The sequence below is a fragment of the Mauremys mutica genome, chromosome 20 (genome assembly GCF_020497125.1).
Source record: "Mauremys mutica isolate MM-2020 ecotype Southern chromosome 20, ASM2049712v1, whole genome shotgun sequence".
In the NCBI taxonomy this organism is placed as follows: domain Eukaryota; kingdom Metazoa; phylum Chordata; order Testudines; family Geoemydidae; genus Mauremys; species Mauremys mutica.
The window spans coordinates 24,291,247-24,311,172 of record NC_059091.1 but is presented as its reverse complement, the minus strand read 5'-3'; the positions used below and the strand labels follow the sequence as shown (position 1 = coordinate 24,311,172).

At 56.4% G+C, this 19,926-nt stretch overlaps 3 protein-coding genes across 8 annotated transcripts in view; 2 read left to right on the top strand and 1 right to left on the bottom strand.

The window, feature by feature from the left end:
• The window catches only part of DNM2 (dynamin 2), a 61,286-nt gene extending 57,110 nt beyond the window's left edge, over positions 1-4,176 (top strand). The window contains exon 21 of the mRNA XM_044995021.1: positions 1,824-4,176. Coding sequence (XP_044850956.1) covers positions 1,824-1,866 — 43 coding nt within the window. The 3' untranslated portion in view covers positions 1,867-4,176. The remainder of the gene's footprint in view (positions 1-1,823) is intronic.
• Positions 4,177-6,294: 2,118 nt separating this feature from the next.
• Positions 6,295-11,198, bottom strand: TMED1 (transmembrane p24 trafficking protein 1). The gene is made up of 4 exons (XM_044995319.1): positions 10,980-11,198; positions 10,157-10,254; positions 9,495-9,678; positions 6,295-9,125 (listed from the first exon to the last, which is right to left on the bottom strand). Exons 1-4 carry the CDS (start codon positions 11,166-11,168, stop codon positions 8,907-8,909), a joined length of 690 nt encoding a protein of 229 aa, XP_044851254.1. The 5' UTR covers positions 11,169-11,198; the 3' UTR covers positions 6,295-8,906.
• A 436-nt stretch (positions 11,199-11,634) lies between these two features.
• Positions 11,635-18,896, top strand: C20H19orf38 (chromosome 20 C19orf38 homolog). 6 transcript variants are annotated; one of them, XM_044994412.1, is made up of 9 exons: positions 11,635-11,713; positions 13,259-13,355; positions 14,010-14,333; positions 14,973-15,017; positions 15,270-15,362; positions 17,096-17,123; positions 17,590-17,633; positions 18,077-18,114; positions 18,420-18,896. In XM_044994412.1, the coding sequence occupies exons 1-9, from the start codon at positions 11,669-11,671 to the stop codon at positions 18,540-18,542; spliced, it is 837 nt and encodes a 278-aa protein (XP_044850347.1). In that variant the 5' UTR covers positions 11,635-11,668; the 3' UTR covers positions 18,543-18,896. The 6 variants fall into 6 exon arrangements, with proteins under 6 accessions (XP_044850347.1, XP_044850352.1, XP_044850350.1 ...); XM_044994415.1 differs by having other exon boundaries at positions 11,641-11,713; positions 12,692-13,355; XM_044994413.1 differs by lacking the exon at positions 11,635-11,713 and adding an exon at positions 11,808-12,574.
• The last annotated feature ends 1,030 nt before the right edge of the window (positions 18,897-19,926 follow it).

Here is a 19,926-nt window from a genome sequence, read left to right as displayed (position 1 = left end):
CTCAAACACCCTGCACTATCCCTCCCCCCCAGATCTGGCAGCCACTCCAGTTGGGTTCCAGTCTTACTCTCTTCTGTACTTCATGGCACAGCTAAGTTCCATGGGAGCCGCTGGTGAGCTCTAGGGCCGCCTGCCAGCCGTAGCCCTGGGCCTGAATCCCTTCTACAGCAACCCTGCTCCACCAGGGAGAGGCTGCCGGGATGGCACCGGTGTGGGATTCGCTGGCAGGGGCATGGCCTATAACCAGTGAAGCAGAACCCTTGGGGAGTGAAGAGCTGGGGTGAGCTACTGCTCCCCCCTTTCCTGTTCACGTTGCCTGCACTGCCGGCCTTGGGGCTGGGCTGGAGTGGTGGTGGTTTAAGCAAGGGTGGGCTAATCTTCCCACCTGGACAGCTTAGATACTTGACTAGGCTGTTTGTTCGTCAGGCTTCTCTCTCCTTCCCCTACTGCCGAGGAACGTCCCCTCTGCAGGCAGGAGGGCATCGCAGCAGCCCTTGCGGCTGAAGGCAAACCAGCCTGGAGTTGTAAGAACTCGGAGCTAGGATGAGTTGTGCAAGAACTGAGCAGGCTGGTCCCTAGCCAGTGGCGCAGGCCCGCGGATTAAAGCTGTAACCGCCGCTGGATGGTGCTGTTTGCTAAGAGCAGCTCAGCAGGGTGGGCGCTGGAAGCAGCGAGGCTAAGCTGACTGACAGCCCGCTCAGGAGAAGAGCAAGCGTGTGCGCCCGTTTCAGCCTGCCCTGCCCTGCCCGGGGGGGGTTTGCTGTCTCCCAGGGAGCGTGGGTTGACCTGCATGGAGTTGTACCTGCCAGGGGAGCACGGGTCAGGCGCTGGGTAGGAATCTTTAGCCCCTGCCCTCCTGCAATAGCAGAAGAAACCCCTCTGGGTTCCAGCTAGGCACCACTCGGTGCCATCTAGCAGCTGCTTTTTGGGAAGTGGGTCCTTGCGCTTCCCCCGGTGTGAAGCTGGGGTGACTGTTGAAATCCTGCACTCGTTCATTTGCAGCTGTGGCTAAGGGCAGACCCCCAGCCACTTTGCTCGTCTCTGCAAACAGGCCCAGGGCCTCGCTGCTTTGGTTGGCGATTTCCCCCAGCTGCTGGTGTCTAGACTCATGGCAGCCCTAGGTAGGGAAATCCCCGTTGGACCAGCGTGGGTCAGGCTGGAGCCTGTCTGCGGAGTCACTGAAGGCTTGTGTCTCAGACTCAGGCACCCAACCCCAAGGAAGAGGGAATCTGTGGAAGGTGGCTGAGGGGGAAGTGGTGATTTAAATCAACCAACTCAACCCTGCTGGGGGCAAAACTAACCATCTGGCCCTGACTTCAATAAGAGCCGCTTAGCTGTAGCCCAGCTGCAGGTCTCAAAGCGCCTTAGGAAGGCAGCTGCTCCCATTTCACAGAGTCAGGCACTGAGTCACAGTGAGTCACTTACAGTCATGACTGTCTAGACCCCAGCCATCCTCTGTGTTCAAGCCACTCCTCCCCAGCAGGAAGTAGGATGAAGCTAGAACCAGGCAGTTGATTTCTGCTGGGAGCTCTTTACAGTTCTAGGTAGAAAAAGCTTCAACCTCCGCTGTAGGGCACTGCCAGTACCAAGCCTTCCCGGCCTGATCTCCACAGCAGAAGCTGCGTTCAAGGTGCTGGGCCTTCCACCGCTTCCCCAAGGGGGCTGCTCCAGTCGGGGGGGCTCCCGCAGGTGGATGTAACCAGCTCCCAGTCTGGGCCGGCAGGTGCTGGGACTGAGATTCCTGTCCCACGGCCAGCCCCCACCAACGCTCTCAGCTGAGAAACCTTTCAATGGTGTTTTGTTTTCTTCTCTCTTGTGACCAGGCGACCGGCTCCCTCCGCTCCCTCCCGGCCTTTCTTCGGATGAGCCACCTCTTCCGCGAACCATCGCTGGCCCCCACAATCACTTAACCCATTTGAACCTGCTCCTGGGGATTCTGCCTTGTTTATATCTAGACAACAGTCCAGCTCTGGCCAGACGAGAGAACCTAGCGCCACCTCTGGCCCCCTAAAGCACCGAGAGGGGCTGCGGCCTGGCTGTTGTGCTGGGAACAAAGCCTGGTGAACGCTACAGTCCGTGCAAGAGGTGTAACGCCACTGTCAGCCTGCCCTCCAGCAGAATACCCCCTTCCTCTGGAAATCAGAGTCGGGGACAGGTTGGGAGGATCCTCTCCTTGAAAAGCAAAGATCTCATGGAGTTGGACTGGGCTTGCTCAGGATGAACCCAGGTGCCATTTTCTTCTTCCCTCAGTCACCGCAAATGCTTTGTGAGCGAACTGAAGAAATACTCCGCCGGGCCCCCCTAGCTTGGAAGTGGCCCCAGCTAACGCGGTTTCTAAGTGACAGTTTCCCTACCACCCTCACCCCGCCAACTTCAGGACACAACGTTCCGGTTCTGAAAAGGGAATTTTGTCCCATTATTTCTTCACCGCCTGCGGGACCTTGGCTGCCCCAACCTGCTCACTCCTCCAGCTGGGCAGTGAGCTATAGAAACACACTGCTGAGGATTTACCCCCTTCCAGCCTGTCTTGAGTCAACCTGCCCTGCCCAGCCCAGCCCGTCCCGTCCCGTCCCTCCCCCCGCACCGGGTTAGACAGGGTAGAAACACCAGCCCCAAGCAATTGTTTACCAGCTGAACTTTAAGTGACTTTAGTAGTTGAGCGGGGTCCTTATTGAACATGGTGGTTCTGCATTTATTTATAAGCTATAGTTCCCACCCAGCCGTTCCCTGAAAGCAATACTAGCCGGAGGGTATTTTTAAGCCTGTTCTTTCTTACATGGTAATGCTGGGAAGTTGGTGAGCTGGTTCTCCGGATCCACATTGTCACTGAAAGCACCATTTCCCAGTGAACAGAAACTGGGCAGGAAGCAGCAGAGAGAGAGACAGCTGACCAGTGGGAAACAGGATTCCTAGTCCCACACCCGCATGCAGCTCCCTGCGGATTAGTCTAGCGCTGGAGCAGGGCTAAAGGAAGGCAGCATTCCCCCATTTCTGTCCTTTCCACTGCGTTTAGGTGACTGGGCTTTGGAACCTCCCTGCCCCTCGGCTCTTTCATCTCAGGAAATTCCAACCTCTCCCCTGCTGCAGAACCTTTCAGGCTGGTGGCTGTTAGATACCTCGGCAATGGCCCCCTGGGACTCCGGGCCAAGGAGGTTGTTGGTTAAACACTGCCAGGGAGCTAGCCTTGTAGACCTTCAGTCAGTGGGTGCCAAAGTGTAGAACACGCCCCTGCAGGAGGCCTGATGGAGGAGCTGCAGGAGGGGGCACGGCCCAGCCTTTCAGTTCTTCTCCACTCTGCACTGCCATTTAAAAACCAGCCTCCGCTGCTCTGGTGACAAAGTAAAGCTTCAAGGCATTTGCCTGGGGGTGCAGAGTCTGAACCAAGAGCCCAGAGGTTCAGCGGAGGCAGGCCCTGTGGCCAGTGATGTCAGCGGTCCCTGCCCAAAGCTTTGGAACAAAGGAGAGGACGGATCTTCTTAGGAAGAGCTACTCTGAGCCCAGGGCTGGGATAGGACCTGCAACAACTCTGGCAGCAGGGCACCACTGCTTTCATTTTCCTGGAGCAGGGGACTCAGCATTCACGAGCAGGAGCAAATGCTGCCTTAATCCAGCCCTTTAACACGGCCTCCCAGGCAGGCAGCGCTTCCGAAGTGCTCTGGCCACCGAGGCCAGAAGCCTGGCATGGGTAGCAGGCAGTGGACAGATTGGTGCCATTAGGTGGTTATGAAGTTATCCTCACGCCCCTCCTTTGGGGCAGAAGCAACCCCCGACCTTCAGTGAACATCAGAGCAAATACAGATTTACAGAGCAAGGGGCCAGCCCCTCACCCACCCTTTACTCAGTTCTGTTTGTCATACTGGGCCAGCAGCGTGACCTCAATCCACACCCTCCGGTGAGTTACAGGACACACCTCTGCTGGCTCAAGGGCGGTCGCAGACAAACTACCTGGTGCAGCCACTAGTTCCAGAGTCACCCTGCGGCTGTACGGGGTCACTGCTCTACCCTGCATGGAGCCATCCGTCTCCCCTCCAGCCCAGTGCCTATCCGCCCGGGCGCGGCCTTAAGGATGAGGCCAGGCCAGTTGCTCCACGGTGCCCTCTGTACAAGACGTGTGAAAAGAGGACAGCATGACCCCCTCTGTAAAATTCTTCCCCCTCCCCCAATAAAAAATCCTGGATCACAGGACCAGTGTTTCATGAATGTCATTGGCAAAGGCTGGACGAGGAGCACGGCCCGTACAGGGCTTGGGGTGCTACCAGTGGAGCAGCATAGCCTCATTCCTACAGGCTGGTCCCCTGCCCTGCTCTCACTCACCCTGGAGCTGGCGCCAGGGGGGAGCAGCTCCCGGCTGTGATGCTGCTCAGAAAAGTGACTAAACAGCCCAGCAGGGCATTGCAGAGCCTGGCCCAGAGTGGCCAAGAGCAGCGCTGTCTGAGCCCCCAGCGCTGTTCGGCCTGTAACGCTCGCGCTCAGCGTCACAGCCTGTCACCTGCAACGTTTCAGGGGCACGTTCTAGACCGTGCTGGTCAGAACCCGCTGGATCGTGGTGGAAACTGGAGAAGGAAATAGGGGGGGGCAGGAGGGACGTGGAGCCCCTGGTATCTGCTGCGTAGAGAAAGGGGGGGGGAATTATGAATGGTGGGGGAGAATGGGTGCCTGGTGTCTCAGATGGGGGAATACAGCTCCTGCAATGTGATGGAGTGAATGGACCAGGGCAGAGCCCTGCCCCATTGCAGAGGGGGGAATTGGCCGGCGCACCCCCAGCCAGGGCTGAAGAGGTGGGAGGCTGTAGGGGGGCCCCCAACCTGGGAAGGGGTTTAAGGGCCAGCTCTGATCCCTGAGGTAGCAGTGTCCCCTCCCCTTCTCCCTGGGCAGGTGGGCAGCCTTACCACCTTTGCCAGGCCTGCTGCAGCCAGGGGAGCGAACCCTCCTTGGCACAGGAGTCAATCGCACAGATGCTACCGCATTGGTCTCTGCCTCATCCATTCATGGTTTTGCTCCCAGCTGCTGCTAACCACAGAGCAGAGGCGTGAGCTGGGGCCTGAGAGCTGCTCTTCCTATGCTGCAGAGACTCCCCTTCAGGGGGCCCGGCCCACAGCTGACCCTCCTGACACCGCCCCAGGAAGGGCTGGGCTCAGGGACTTAAGCTTTAATGCTCAGATCTCACCCTTTCTAGGACAACTTTGGATTCCCCTGGAGACAGACCCACCCTGCGTGTTCCGTGGGTCCAAGTGATGCGTTTGCAGAGCGACTGAGCGATCACAGCTAAGAGGGACGTGTGCTCAGTGTCCATGAAAACCAGCCCCTTGCGCCTGGGGATTAGTCAGAAGAAACCTGATCCTTGTGGCCCCTTTGCTAGAGGCTCCGCAGCAGGGCAGGGCGTACCACGTCCTTGCCACAGCGGCAGAGGGTGGGAAGGTAGAAGCCCCGTTGACACATGCAGAGGCCCTTTCACTCACCGTTACCAGCAGAACTCGCTCACGCTGCATTCGCCATCAGGCAGCACCTGGCGGCTGCTTTCGTACCACATGTGCCCAAGGAGCCATGGCAGGCCCAATCAAAGGCTGTTTCTGCTCCCCCCGGGGAGGACAAAGCCCAGAGAAAGCAGCCGAACGCTGGCTTGGGACAGCGGAAAGCGAGCTGGTCGGCAGGGCCAGGGACCCAGGCTGCTACAGGGAGCAGCAAAGGGGCTCTCACCAATCTGCCAGTTGTGTCTAACGAAGCAAGGAGTCAAAACTTAAGCAAGCTCTCCACGCAAAGCCCATGCTCCAGCCCTCCCGGCTTATCACGGCAGATTTGTGACCTGCTATCAGGAATAAACAGAACTGCTGTCTTAGCGCCTCGAGAACAAGCCTGCCACTCTCCACAGCCTAAAGGTTCTGCCGGAGGAGAGTCAGGTCCCTGCTACGTAATAAGCAGGAATTCCGATTATTTCCGTCTCCGGGACAGTGCACAGAAAGTTACAAACCCGCTCATCCAGCGTGAGTCGGACCGTTCTGACCTTGGGGAATGCAGTGATCTCTAAGAGGCCCCAAATTCTCAGTCCTGCCAGAACACGTGGCGCTGTAGCATTCAGCTCCCGCTGAGATGTGCACTTCCCTGCCCAGTAACAATTCAGCCACTGGAGGCAGGTTCCCCTTGGAAAGATGGATCATGTCCTCTGCATGGTTCTACGTGCAGTTTAGGCTACAGATGATGGGAGTTTGGTTGTCTCAGATGTTAGAACTCACCCTACAATAAGCAGCAGCGGGGGAAAGGAGCACAGGCCCAATACAGATTCACAATGACACATCGTAAACAATTTCATTTAATGTCCTTTCCTCTTTAACGTCAAGAATAAATACTAGATTCCTTTGTAAAAGGCTCAGCAATATGTATTTGCTAGAGAGAATGGCTCCACAGCCCTTTGGTAATTAAAAAAAACCCATCAAAATCAGTGCCCCACCTACATACATGTCATTTGTTCTTGACTAGCCAGGCTGCAGCTTCCACTAAGCAGCAAACAATCCCAAGAGTCGGCTCAGAACTTCACTGGGTTGTCACAATACCGGCAGGGGGAAGTCAGAGGAAAAGGGTCCCAAGCATCAAGTTTTATCAGTCTCAGTTTCGCTGCTCAAAGCTGGAGTCAGCCCCAGCCAAAGTGCAGAGATGGGGCACAAAAGACATGGAACAGAAGTCGTTAGCCCGGGGCAGGTTCCAGGCTGCCATTCATACGCTTCTCTCCAGAGTCTTGGGGAGATCAGCCACTTGTGCTGTGTGCAGCAAGTTAAAAAAAATACCAAGCCAGGTCCGTGTCTGCAGGAGACTCTGGAATCACCCACCGGCCAGGCCCCCTAGACATAATGGTGCACGGAGTGGAGCAGACCGCCTGCCTGTGACAGGGCAAAGCAGGCCCTGTCACGGAGTCTCTCCAGAACTGTCTTTAAGGCACCTTGGCTGGCACACAACAGGTGGTGATGGGGAGATCAGAGCTATTTTCCCAGCCAGGGTGGGTGTGAGGGCGGCACTTTGGCACACACCGTGGTAAAGCAACCCCACTGGCCTTATCAGGTAGTAGCAGCCCCTCAGAGTCAGTCTTGAGGAGAGGGGTCGGATCAGCTGCCCTGGGGAACCTGGCTGTCCTAGGCAGATCCCACTAACATGTCCTGTCCCTTTCTCCCAATGTGTGTCAGTCCTGGCCTGGAGAGGCCTGCTCTCCCCAGCCCTCTCACCCCTACCCCTCCCTCTGCTGCGGCAGAGAATGGGGCTATAGCAGCGATGGCTGGCAGTGCAGATCCTTGCCCACAGACCAGCAAATACAGTGAATCCTTAATGACCCTGCATCTCTGGCTCTTAACCACAAAGCGCTCCAGAGTCCATCAGCCCGGAACTACCCGCTGATATGGAATCTCGCCAACCACCCTCGTGCCCTCAGGAGTCACTATCTACAGCTTGTCCTGGTGACTGGAAGCAATTCCCCACACTCCTGCTGCTGCCGCCTTGAGCACCCTCCTGCCCCCCCAAAAAGTCTGATCTGAGCACAGCACTGAAGAGACACCAGCTCAGCCCAGGAAAGGGGCAGCAGGGTATTGGCAGAATTGGAGTCTAAAGCAATGGCAACTCCTGCTCAGCTCCAGTCCTGAGGACCAAGCCAATCTCTCCCTCCTACGCACAGGAGGAGCCACACACCTTCCCCACTGCCAAGGTGCCCACAGTCACTGCCACGTTCCGATACATCGTCCTGCTGTTCAAGGGACCAGTGAAGCTAAGATCTCAACCCAGAGAGGCAAAACGGGTCAGTGAGAAAAGGCACCAGAGGCAGGGAAATCGCACAAGGGGAAGAATTCACTGAGAAGCAGAACTGGGTTTTTCTTCCATGATCTGAAGGAAACTGGCCTGTGATCTGATCCAGGAGACCTGAAGCAAGAGGTGCTAATTGGGACAGGGCAGCAAAGGAAGTGACTGTCATCCACACACAGCCGAGAACAGTGGCTTCCGTTGCTATCCGGAGCAAGTTGTACAACCAGCCCTAAGCAAAACCAAGCCACACGGCTGGAGCCAAAGCCACGGCTCCCCCGCCGCAGCCGCACTGCAGCAGTAAACAGCGACGAGGTTGCTTTTCCTCCAGGGGTCCGTATGGAGGCCAACTGGAGCCAATTCACTGCTGCCCAGGGGGCCAGAGTGTGGGGAGTCCCTGGAGACATGGGGGGACATTCCCCATCTTCTCTACTACAAGACAGCGGAAACAAGGCACTAAAGGGGCAGCAGGACACAGCAAGGCCGTGGCCGAGGTCCAAGCAGGCCAAGTGCTGCTGTTAAGGCACATAGGAGGTTTCTCCTTTGACACAAATGCAGAACAGAGGAGAGATGCAGAACAAGGAGCAAGTTGGTTGCAGGTCAGGGGATCCTGCCCACCTGCAATTGGCAACGGTCAGAACTGGAGGCTGCTAGGCCAGACCCTGTTTTACTGATGGGACTAGGTACCGAGACCACCTGCTGCTCCCCTCAGCTGCCATCCCCCATGCCCTGCTTTGCTCTGCTCCTTCCTCCCATCCTCAGGGATGTGTATTTTGGCACAGGCTGGTGGCTGTAGAACCCCCTTCCCCCAGCCAAGGGGTTCAAGTCCATAGAGAATCAATTTTAACCCATACTGCCCATCCCATCAGTCAAACCTCTGTGATCCACCCCCCACCCGCCCCATGCCCTCTGGCTCCAGTGCCCCTCATGGGAGCTCTGGTACAAAGCAGGCCCATTTAATCCCACTAAAGGATGCCCAGGAGAGAAGCTGCAGTGATTTGAAAGAGCTATACACAGTTGATCTATCAGGTGCTGGGGTGTTTGGCTTTGAATTCACCAGCCCCAGGACCAGTCCAGCTCTGTACCTGCCCCCTGCAGGAGAGACGGAGTCCGTTTCTCTCCCTCTCCCGCTACGTTCGGACCTGCCTCTTGTCTTCGAAGAGGCTCTTCAGCATGTAGACCTGGAGGAAGGCCACCACCACCAGCACCCCCAGGTTAACAGCTGACCAGAAGTTGACACGGCTCATGTTGCTCTCCTGCAGGTTGCGGTCTCTGGCTTCGAAGGCTCGCAGCAGCGTCTGCATCTGGATGCTCCGCTCCAAACGGTTTTTCATGGTCTCAATGGATTCCTGGAGGACAGAAAGGGGACCAGGTGGGGAGGGGGATATCAGCTACTGCACACGGGTGTGGGAAGTGCTGATGATGCTGGAGTGCAACTAACAAATACCTCCCCAAGAGTTCAGTTCGCTGGGGCCCAAGGCCTGTAAGGGGTCTGACTCCCGGCCACCAGACACCCCACCACCTCCGATCACAGGGACAGAGCAGCTATCTCCTGAGATGGTCTTCACAGATTTCAAGGCAGAAGGGATCAGGAAGATGCAGCCTGCCTTCCAGCACCACACGAGACACAGACTTCACCCAGTGGCTCCAACCCATCAAAGCCCTACTAGCAAAAGGCTCTGCACTGCATTCCCCAGTGCCCCACACCTATCACCCACCTTAATATCTTCTATCTTCATATCCAGCATCTCCTCCGGTTCCACCACCTCAGCCCAGTTATCCCCGTCCTCGTCCTCCTGGGGGCTGTCGAAGATGAGCTCGAAGAAAACCAGCTTCTCCGAGATAGTGCTGAAGGAGTTGTCAAAGCAGAGTTTGTAGTCGCCTGCTTCCGTGGGCTCAATGCTGGGGAAAGAAGTAAAAACCGTGAGGATGAGCCAGTCCCGCACTCACCGTTCATGGCGCCAAGGCAAACAAGCAGTCACTGGGGCATGTAGCTCGGCTGGAAAACAAGTACAACTGCACAGTTATGCCACCAAGGGCAGTGAAACCACGGCGGCTGAGGGGGAATGGGGGACTCTGGACTGGGGCAAATATTGAGGTCCACAGAACCCCTGGGAAACGGGATCACAGAGAACACCTGGCACAGGGTGGAATGGGGACACAGGGGACCCAAAGAACCCCTGGTGGGAGGAGACCCTGAAAGAGAGGGGGACAGGAGGACAGCATGCAGGGAGCACGAGGAGGGCAATGGGGAAAAGCAAGGAGCCCCTGGTGTGTGCAGTGAGCTCAGCTTACACGGGCTAAGAGCTGTGTGCCCCCCCGTGACAGGGGAGTTTGGAGGTGCCAGGGGGCTGTAAGAGACAGAGCCAGCAACACTCACGTGTGCACCCCATCCGATTTCCGGTACTCGTTAATCAGCAGCACGCCCGAGGGGCTCTCCAGGGAAAAGTCGATGTCCAGGCCCGCGCCACCAATAACCTGTAGGGCACAACCACAGGGTGAGTGACAGGGTCACGCGGCCCCGCGGTGAACAGGCCCCAGCACAGCCTAGGGCCCACTCGGGGCTCAGTTCTGGCGACTGGCTCGCTGCCTCCACCCTGGGCCCTGGCTCATCCCCACCACGGTGGCAACCCCCCACCCGAGACCCAGCCTGGCCCCTGCTTCACCTCCCCCACCCCGGCCCTCTGCAGCCCCAGACTGACACACCCCTAGCCCAGCCCTGCCCCATCCCCTGCCCAGCCTGTTCCCCCCCCCAATAACACTGAGACCCCTTGGTCCTAGCTCCCCTCCTCTTACCCCCCAATTCCCTCAGATCCCAGCCCCCAAATACCCCCTGCCCTCCCCCCCATTGACATACCCCCATTCTCCTCCCCCCAGCCCCCTATCAACCCCCCTTCCCATCCCCCAGGCCCCCCAGCCAACCCCCTCACCAGCCCACATCCCCCCAACCCAGCATCCACCCTCCCCCGGCCCAACCCCCCTGCCCCCAGCCCCCCCTCCCCTTTTCCGTGCCCCCAGCCCCCCATCAACCTCCCTCCCCAGCCCACATCCCCCCCCAACCCAGCATCCACCCTCCCCTGGCCCAGCCCCCCATCAACCCCCCTCCCCATCCCCCAGGCCCCCCAGCCAACCCCCTCACCAGCCCACATCCCGCCCCGCCCTCCCCTTTTCCCCGCCCCGCCCCGCCCCGCCCCCGCCCGCACCTGGTACTCGGCCTCCATGGAGCCGTTGCCCGGCGCGCCCTGGTAGAAGCACTCGCGCCGCCCGGCCGGCAGCAGGAACGTGAACTCGGCGTCCTGGGGCGGGGCCGGGGGCAGCGCGGCGCGCGAGCCGCCCCAGGGCGCCAGCAGCAACAGCCGCCACCACAGCGCGCGCCAGGCGGCCGCCATCATCCGGGCACCTGGGCGGGGGGGGGGCGGAGCCCCGACCCGAGCGCGGAGCGCGCTGATTGGCCGCCGCGGGTGACGTGCGGGGTGCGGGGAGGGCCCCGCCGGCCGCGGACTGGGGCAGAGATGGCTGCGCTAAAAGCCTGATCTGGGGGCAAACGGGCGCCGCAGCCCCCAGGCGGCAGAAGCCTGCCCCTGGGCAAGGGCCCCGCGGCTGACCCTAGGGAAAGACCTGAGCGAACAGGCGCAGGCGGCTCTGTCAGGCAGTTGTGTAGCCACCTAAAGACGGTAAAGCCGGCCTTCGGGGGGCCTTTGCGGCTCTGAAGGTGCGATTGGCCCAGGCATGTCCCACCCTCTGCAGTATCGGATTAGCTCATTGGTCCAGCCAGCCTGACCATCATGCAGTATCAGAACAGGCCATTGGTCCTGCCCAGCATCCCAGCCCATGACCCCATTGGTCCATCTGGTTTGGTCTCCCCCACCGCTCCTGCAGTGGCCAGTCTCTGATGATGCTACAGAGGGAGCCAAACTCCCACAATGCACCTGGCCAGGTGGTCAATGCTCTGGGGCAGGGGAGCAGAGCGGGTGCCTAGGCAGGTCTGGGAGGGCGGCTGGCCACTGACTGCCCCTTTGCGGGTGGGGCACACCCAGGGAGCAGAACTTTGGGGGCAGGGGGCGCAGGGGTATCACCTGTGGGATTCCCCCTCCGGGAGGATGGGCTCAGACAGGAAGGGCGGCTTGGCTTGGCTTGGCTTGTGGGTTAAGACACTGGGCTGGGACCCAGGAGATTTTGGTTTCAATGCTCAGCTCTGCCACAGACTCCCCTGTGTGAGTCACTTCATCAGAGAATGAGCCGTCCCTGCCTCACAGGGCTGCTGGGAAGATGAATATTTTCATGGGGCTCAGAAGCCATAAGGAGTGGGGCCGGATAAGGACCTTGCTAGGCAGGGGGAGGGGACAGAGTCCATCTTGCTGCTGCAACCAACAAGAAGCAGCTGCCGGTATCCCAGGGATGCAGATGAACTTTCAGTCACAATAATTTGGCATCTCATGAGTGTGGCAATGAGAGATTTTCCACAGAATAAGGCTGGTTGGAAACCACGTATGAACAGCCATAGGCACAAGCAAGGCTGATGTCTGCTTAGTAGGGGGCTGGGATGGACACGTGCGCCACACACTGTTTGTGTGTGCACATGCTGTCTGCCTATGCACAGACAGCACTCATGCAAACAACACTTGAACACATAAATTTACATGTGATGGCCAGGATTGAACAGGGAACTTTGTGAGTTTCTACAATTTAAGCAAAAGAGCCAAGCTCTCGGGCTGAGAACTCTAAGAGACACACACCCTCTGGGTTGGGCGCAGAGGGAGAATTCATAACACACATGCATGCACAAGACCACGTGCAGGTACAGATACGTGTGCATCATTGCACCTCTGATATTCAGCGACAGCATTTCTACCTGTGCTTGTTCGTTCTACTTGTCTCCACTGCTAACCTTCAACTGGGGCGTCTTCCCTTTCAGCTAGTCATGAGGTTATTCATCATTTCCTGTCAAAATGTTGTGCAAGCCGTGCTGTGTCCCACTTCAGTAATGGGAGAAGTGATTCCCATATAACTTGTAAAAGTATTTGGAGATTTAGAGAAATATAAACGGTTCTTAGCCTTGGCCTGAAAGATGCAGTCCATTGATGTACGGTAAGATCCCAGGAAACTGTCACAAGATTTAGGGCCTGAGTTAGATCTTAGTCAACGCTTGCTGTAAATCTGGAGTAACTCCATTGAATTTACACTTGTACAATTGAGATCACTGGGCCTGGTTCTCAGTAACTCTGTTGAAGGCAGTGGAATCACACCAGTATCAGATTGGTGTGAGAAGAGAATTGTGCCCAGAACCTGGCATGTAATTTACACCATGGCTGAGGTCACTGTTGGTCTCAGCCCTTTGGCTTTTATGTGAGGCTTTAAATTTGCCGTAGGAAAGGGAAGAAAAGCCCTTTTACGTTCAGGGACATTCTGTAATTTCCTCCCGAGATGGTGAAATTCCATCTTGGGCAAAACTTCCTTCTCCTTTTCGCGTGCTTCTGGCTAGGAACTTTCCATGCATGTTGGGCTCCTACTGTCTAGTCACCAAAGATCCAGGACGCGCAGTGGAAAGATGAGCCTGAGGATTCTCTTTCTCTTAGCTGGTACGTTTTCTTCCCCTCTATTTAAACTGTCTTTGAAGCTTTCCCTCTGAGTGTTCCTCCAGGACGAGGGACCTGAAGAAGCTCATGCTGTATGGTATATCTGAGGCCAGTTATAGATGGGAGGTGAGGGGAGTAAGTGACTGTAGAAATTGCACAATGAATTGGTAACTGTAGGGCATGGGGGCTGGGCTTTATCTCCAGAAGGGATTTCAGCAGGAAAATGGAGGGAGCTGTCAATGCAGCAGAGTCACGTTTACACCCATTTGAGCCTTTGGGTCAAATTTGTCCCTGGCATAAACTTTGGAGGGCTCCAGCCCCAGCCCAAACGTCTACACTGCGATTGTTAGCCCTGCAGCCCAGCCCCGGCGAGCCCGAACTAGCCGACCCAGCACCACTGGGGTTTTACTGCAGTGTGGCCGTGCCCTCTGAGGCCTCTTTCGGAGAGCTGTGGATCAACTCCTGGGTGTTTCCTGAAGCTCGTGCTGCTGTGCTTCCCAGTGTCCCCAGGGGCAGGCAGGGCAGAAGCTGGCATTGCCACAGCCCATGCTGCCCCCAGTGGGCAGGGCAGGAGCCTGTCCTGTGGTGTGTAGGAAGCTGCCAGTCTATGGGCACCTTGTGTCATCACTTCGCTCCATCTTCCCCTGGCTATTCCAGGCTCGTTGGCAGGTCCCAGCCTAACTCCCGCCCCACTTCTTTACCTGGACATGTCTTCCGACCCCCCTGCCCGAGGAGACTCCACCCGGCTCGTCTGCATCGCGCCGAGAGCCTACGTGGACAGCGAGTTCTGGTTGCTGAAGATGGATCTGGTTCAGCCCGTACAGACACTGTTTGCCTCGGAGGCCCAGCATCACGTCACCTTCATCCTGGGGAACGTCACCGGGAAGGACGCCGGGCAGTACCGATGCCGATACCGCAGCTACAACGGGAGTGCCAGGCAGATGTCAGAGTTCAGCAATGTGGTGGAGATCGCAGTGGCAGGTAAAGGGCTTTTAGATCCGAGGGAAACTGGCTGAGCTGAGGCGAGAGCAGGGGAGTGTGGGCAAGTGTAGTGCAGTTCTCCCCCCACCCTCTGTCCTGAGCCGCGGGCTCCAGCTAGCCCAGTCCTGGGCTCCCTCGATCTCCCTCAGCTCTGTTGATGCCTCTCAGCCCTCCAGTGCTCTTCCAGTCCTACTCTGCTGGGGCAAAAGGTTGGTGCACTAAGCCAGCTAGTCCAACTCAAAGCTGCTGGCCGAGGCTGAGCTGAAGAGTTTGTGTGGCGGGTGCCTTCCTGGTGGTGAGAGCAGGGAGATGCATGGTGAAAGGTACCCAGGGTGGCTTGGGTATCAGATTTCTGGGCTCTGATCCTGGTTCTGGGAGAGATTTTGGTTTAGGTAGCGCATGAGGCTGAGACAGGACTCCTGGGGCCTCGTGGGTCGAACAGGAGGCCTGTGCGTCAGGACCCCTGGGTCCCGTCCTGGCTGGAGGAGGGAGTGGGGTCTAGTCTTCAGAGCAGGGTGTGGGTCGCCAGGACTCCTGGGGTCTGATCTTGACTCTGCAAACCGGTGTGAATAAAGCAACTTTTCAAACTGTCTCTTCCTTTCTTTTCCATTGAAAATCTGTCAACATTCCCTCCCTCAGCAACTCCGAGTGCCCCTCCCCCAGCTTCCACGGCTGCTCCACAAGGTAAGGACAAGGACAGAGGGAGGCAGGGAATCTGCCAGGGCTTGGGAAACAAGACTATTGTCCCAAGTGGGGGTTGGGGGGAGGACCACGGGGAAGGCCATGGCTATGATGGAGATTGGGGGGTGCTCACCCTGTTCCAAAGCTGCCCAGTGGTGGATACAGTCCGGTGCTCGGAGTGGGGAGGGTTGTGTGAGGTCCCTTTGGTATCTGAATAGGGCCAGGTAACGCCAGCTGTTTCTCTGCATTGTCCAGGTTCCCCGTGGCTGCTCCCTGTGACCCTCAGCGTGGCTGGAGCTTTGCTTCTGACCGTGAGCCTAGTAGTAGCAGTCGTGGCAGTCAGGCGAGGTATGAGGAATCCCCATCCACCCCATCCATCTATCTATCTATCCCCATCCACCCCCTCTATCTATCTATCTATCTATCCCCATCCACCCCCTCTATCTATCTATCTATCCCCATCCACCCCCTCTATCTATCTATCTATCTATCCCCATCCACCCCCTCTATCTATCTATCTATCCCCATCCACCCCTCTATCTATCTATCTATCTATCTATCCCCATCCACCCCCTCTATCTATCTATCTATCCCTATCCACCCCCTCTATCTATTTATCTATCCCCATCCACCCCCTCTATCTATCTATCTATCTATCCCCATCCACCCCCTCTATCTATCTATCTATCTATCTATCTATCTATCCCCATCCATCCCCTCTATCTATCTATCTATCTATCTATCTATCTATCCCCATCCACCACCACCCCCCTCTCTCTCTACCCTCATCAGCCCCATCTATCTATCTATCTCCATACACCCTGTGACGTTGCACTCCATATGATTTTATGAAAATATGCTAATAAGTGTGAATATGATGTAACTGGAATATGCTTCATGCAAAAGGTCTCTTGTAAGGTATCATTACAAAGATACAGACTAACAGGGCTGCTACTCTGAAACATTACAAAGCTTGTAATCTACTGTGTGTGATCATCCTATTTGTATGTATGTATCATTCTTGTATCTGAAACTAGAAATATGAAATAGAACTCTGAGGTCCTATTGTGATTATGCAAAGTGGGGGCCATTAATGGTGGTTTGGAAGCTTGATGGCTCCCATTAATCAGGACAATTGACTGTGGATGGGTCTGTTTTCCTGCAAGCCTTCCTGTGAGTCAGGCCTGGCTTGGGGTCTCCCAGGACATGTGACCATGTCACCTGGTACCAGAATCCATCTTAAACCTGGGGCTTTTCCATGCGGGGGGGGGGGGGATCCCAGAGACACAAAGGATTCCCGCCTTGTGCCAAAGCTGTAAAAGAGGGTGGGACAGAACAAAGGGGGCTGCAGTCATGAGCCATCCCCCAGCTACCACCTGAGCTGGAACAAGGCTGGACCAGGGGAAGGGATCGGGCCCAGACTAGGAAGGTGTCTAGTCTGTGAAAGAAGCTTCTTGGAACCTCTCTGAGGGCGAGATTTCCCTGTATTCAGTTTCCTACTGTAGTAGGCTTAGACTTGGGTGTTTTGTTTTATTTTGCTTGGTAATTTTATACTTATACTTTTATACTTTATACTTTTTATACTTAATAAAATCGCTTTTTGCTTATTAATTGACCCAGAGTAAGTAAGTAATTCCTGGGGGAGCAAACAGCTGTGCACATCTCTCTATCAGTGTTATAGAGGGTGGACAGTTTATGAGTTTACCCTGTATACGCTTTATACAGAGTAAAACGGATTTATTTGGGATTGGGAGCTGGGTGTCTGGGTGCTGGAGACAGGTGACTTGCTGAGCTGTTTTCAGTTAAGGCTGCAGTTTTGGGGGGACGTGGTTCAGACCTGGGTCTGGGTTGCAGCAGGCTGGCGTGTCTGGCTCAACAGGGCAGGGTACTGGAGTCCCAAGCTGGCAGGGAAAACGGGCTCAGAGGTAGAGTCAGCACATCAGGAGGCAGTCCCAAGGGGTTTTCTGTGACCCAACCCGTCACACACCTATCTATCTATCTATCTATCTATCTGTCTGTCTGTCTGTCTAACCCCTAGCATTGCTTTTATGACACCATAACATCTGTTTTCTTTTTACCAGTTAACACCAGAAGACAACAGCTGAAAAGGTGAGAGGGATAGCTCAGTGGTTTGAGCATTGGCCTGCTAAACCCAGGGTTGTGAGTTCAATCCTTGAGGGGGCCACTTAGAGATCTGGGGCAAAAATTGGTCCTGCTAGTGAAGGCAGGGGGCTGGACTTGATGACCTTTCAAGGTCCCTTCCAGTTCTAGGAGATTGGTATAGCTCCAATTATTACCTTTATTAGACGCTCAGGAAATCTAATGTCACTTGGTGACAGTGGCTCATGTGGCCTAAGGAGAAACTCTCCGCACTTTCAAAAATCATTAAGGAGCAGAATTCTCATTGGCTTTCAATGGGATTTAGGTGCCAAAGTGCCCAGATCCCTTTTGAAAATTTGATTTGGGGTCCTGAGTCACTTGGGAAGGTTTTGAAAATGTCTCCTGAGGCCGGGAGGGGCTGGAGCAGGGCAAAGCCTCCTCGTTAGTTATGGATCTCACTGTGTCTGTTTTGCAGGGATCGGGAATCATGCTGGACAGAAACGAACTTTCCCACAACAGGTCTGTGTTAGAGTCAAATACCAAGTGCTTGTGAGGTCAGGGCGACCCGAGACAGCCTTGACAGCTGCCAGGAGGAGGCTGCGGGTGACGTTTTTCAAAGCAGTGTGTAGGGAGGTGGAAGGACCGGGAGCCAGGACTCCTGGGTTCCGCTCAAGGCTCTGCAAAGGCTTGTGTTCTGCTGGTTCAGTCACTGGCAGCATAGGCTCCTGGGTTCACTGACTTGCAATTGAAGTAAGTCAACCTCTCCAAGCCTCAGCAGCATTTCCTGGCAGTTCCAGTCCTGTCCTGGTGGGGGGCATTGCTGTGCACTGGGAAATAGTTGCCCTGTTTCACCCCGGAGGCAGTTGACATTGGCAGTCAGCAAAGCGATCCCTTTGGGGTGAGAGGGGCTGCAGGTCTGCGAGACCTGGCCCCAGTCACCTCACTCCTCTCTCCTTTTGCAGACATGTCGTTCGATAATGGCCTGTTCACCGTCTCGGTGGTAAGTCATCGCCCGAGGGCTTTGCGGAGAGGGCGTGAGCTGCCATGGGGGACACGGGCTGTTCTCAAGCTGGGCGCGGCTGCTGGGTCCATGGGCGAGTATTTCCCAGGCCAGCAACTGCCAGACAGCCCCTTAGTCAGGGGCTGAGCTTGCATTGCAGTGGCATGATGCAGCCGTCTCACCCGGAGGGTGCAGTTTGCAAAGGGTTAACGGTTGCTCCCCCATTCCCCCCGCAAGCTGAGCCCCCCATAGATCCTTACTTTATCCTCTCTCCCTGTCTCTCCCCCCACCTTCCATTTGGCAAGAAAATGGACCTGGAAGCCACAGGCAGCCAAGATGCCTGCATCTCCCCAGGCTCCAGGAAAAGACTCAGCTCCGCTTCCTCTCTGGGAACCAACAGCTTCAGCACATTCAAGTCCTTGCAGTGACGGCCCGGGTGGAGGCTGGCCCCGGATGCTCCAGCTAGCGACTCCCTGGTCCCAGCACCGGCCCTTTCCTTAGTCCTTCCTTGGGCTCGGAGTCACCCCCAGAACGAGGCGTCTGCCAGAGGGGCCATTACCAGGGTGCGATTATACGTCTTCATTGGGAGGAGAAAGAGCTTCAGTTAAGCCTTGTGCCCTGCTGGGCGCCTCCAGGGCCACGTGACATGGACACCATGAAAAGATGCCCAGAATCTAGTCTACCTCCCGCATCGTGAGCAGCGTCACCGGCTCAGCCCTGGCAGCTGAATCGATCCCTGGGGCAGGATTAATGTGGCTGGCAGTGGATCCTTCCACTGTAGCCAGAATGACATTCGCACCAGCCAGCCAACCCTTTCTACCCCTCCGCAATCCCTTTCCTCCAAACTGTGCTTCCCCAGGATGACCCGAGATGGAGGGAGAGCCAAAGACTCCATAAAGTCCACGGCCACAAAGGCTGTTGTCAGACTGTTGTACACGGAAGGTGCTCCTGGATTGCGGCGCTGAGCAGCGGCTCTAAACCTGAGATGGACAGAGGAAGCACATAGGGATGGATAGACAGAGGGAGGTGGATGGACGCGGGGGGATGGACGGGTGTGTCTGGGGGGATGGATGGACGGGTGTGTCTGGGGATGGACATATGGGGACGGATAGATGGGTGGCTGGGGGTGAGGGTGGGGATGGACGGATGGATGGATATGCGGCTGTGTCTGGGGATGGACAGTTGGATTTGCACACCAAACACATTTCATCTGGAATCACCGAGAGAGAAGGAGCGTGGACGCCCCAAAGGAACTGCTTTCCCACCTAGCTCCCCCCAACTCTCACGCCCTCTTCGTCTGCCTGTGACTTTCACTGAGGGGCTGTGCAGGATGTTTATACGTTTGCCTTTTGTTTCTGTAGGAAGTGAGTGAGGTCTAGTGATTAGACCAGGGAGCCAGGACTCCTGAGTTCTATCCCCAGCTTGCATGTGCCCTTAGGAAAGTCTCTTCCCCGCTCTGTGACTCAGTTTCCCTCTCTGTCAGAGGGGTGATGCCCCCGCCGGGCTCTTTGCAGATATTAAGCACTAAGTGTTACAGTGTCTCCAGCTGCCAGGGGGACCTGTAGGGTCATTTTCTGATTCAATAAAGACGTACGTGTGTTGTTGGCGCTGTCCCCTGGCCGGTGACGCGCTGCTGCCATCACCTGCGGTGGGGGGGGGGGTAGGGGGAGTCCTGCCCCATGTGTCCGGCCGGGGTTGGCAGCCTGGTCCCTACTGCTGGCAGGGGGTGCTGTGGGCGGGGCCTATGGGACACGGTGGGCGGGGCCTGCCGGTAGGGGGCGGGCAGATAGGGAGCGTTGTGAGTGGGGCCGG

Bases quoted from the DNA above. Each gene is read 5' to 3' on its own strand.
- TMED1 (XM_044995319.1), bottom strand. From the start codon at position 11,168: ATGATGGCGGCCGCCTGGCGCGCGCTGTGGTGGCGGCTGTTGCTGCTG. The intron at 10,255-10,979 runs GTGCGGGCGGGG...TGTGCCCTACAG, and splicing joins CCATGGAGGCCGAGTACCAG to GTTATTGGTGGCGCGGGCCT. The intron at 9,679-10,156 runs GTGAGTGTTGCT...TTCTTTCCCCAG, and splicing joins AAATCGGATGGGGTGCACAC to CATTGAGCCCACGGAAGCAG.
- C20H19orf38 (XM_044994412.1), top strand. From the start codon at position 11,669: ATGATGCTACAGAGGGAGCCAAACTCCCACAATGCACCTGGCCAG. The intron at 13,356-14,009 runs GTACGTTTTCTT...TGGCTATTCCAG, and splicing joins GATTCTCTTTCTCTTAGCTG to GCTCGTTGGCAGGTCCCAGC. The intron at 17,634-18,076 runs GTCTGTGTTAGA...CTCCTTTTGCAG, and splicing joins AACGAACTTTCCCACAACAG to ACATGTCGTTCGATAATGGC.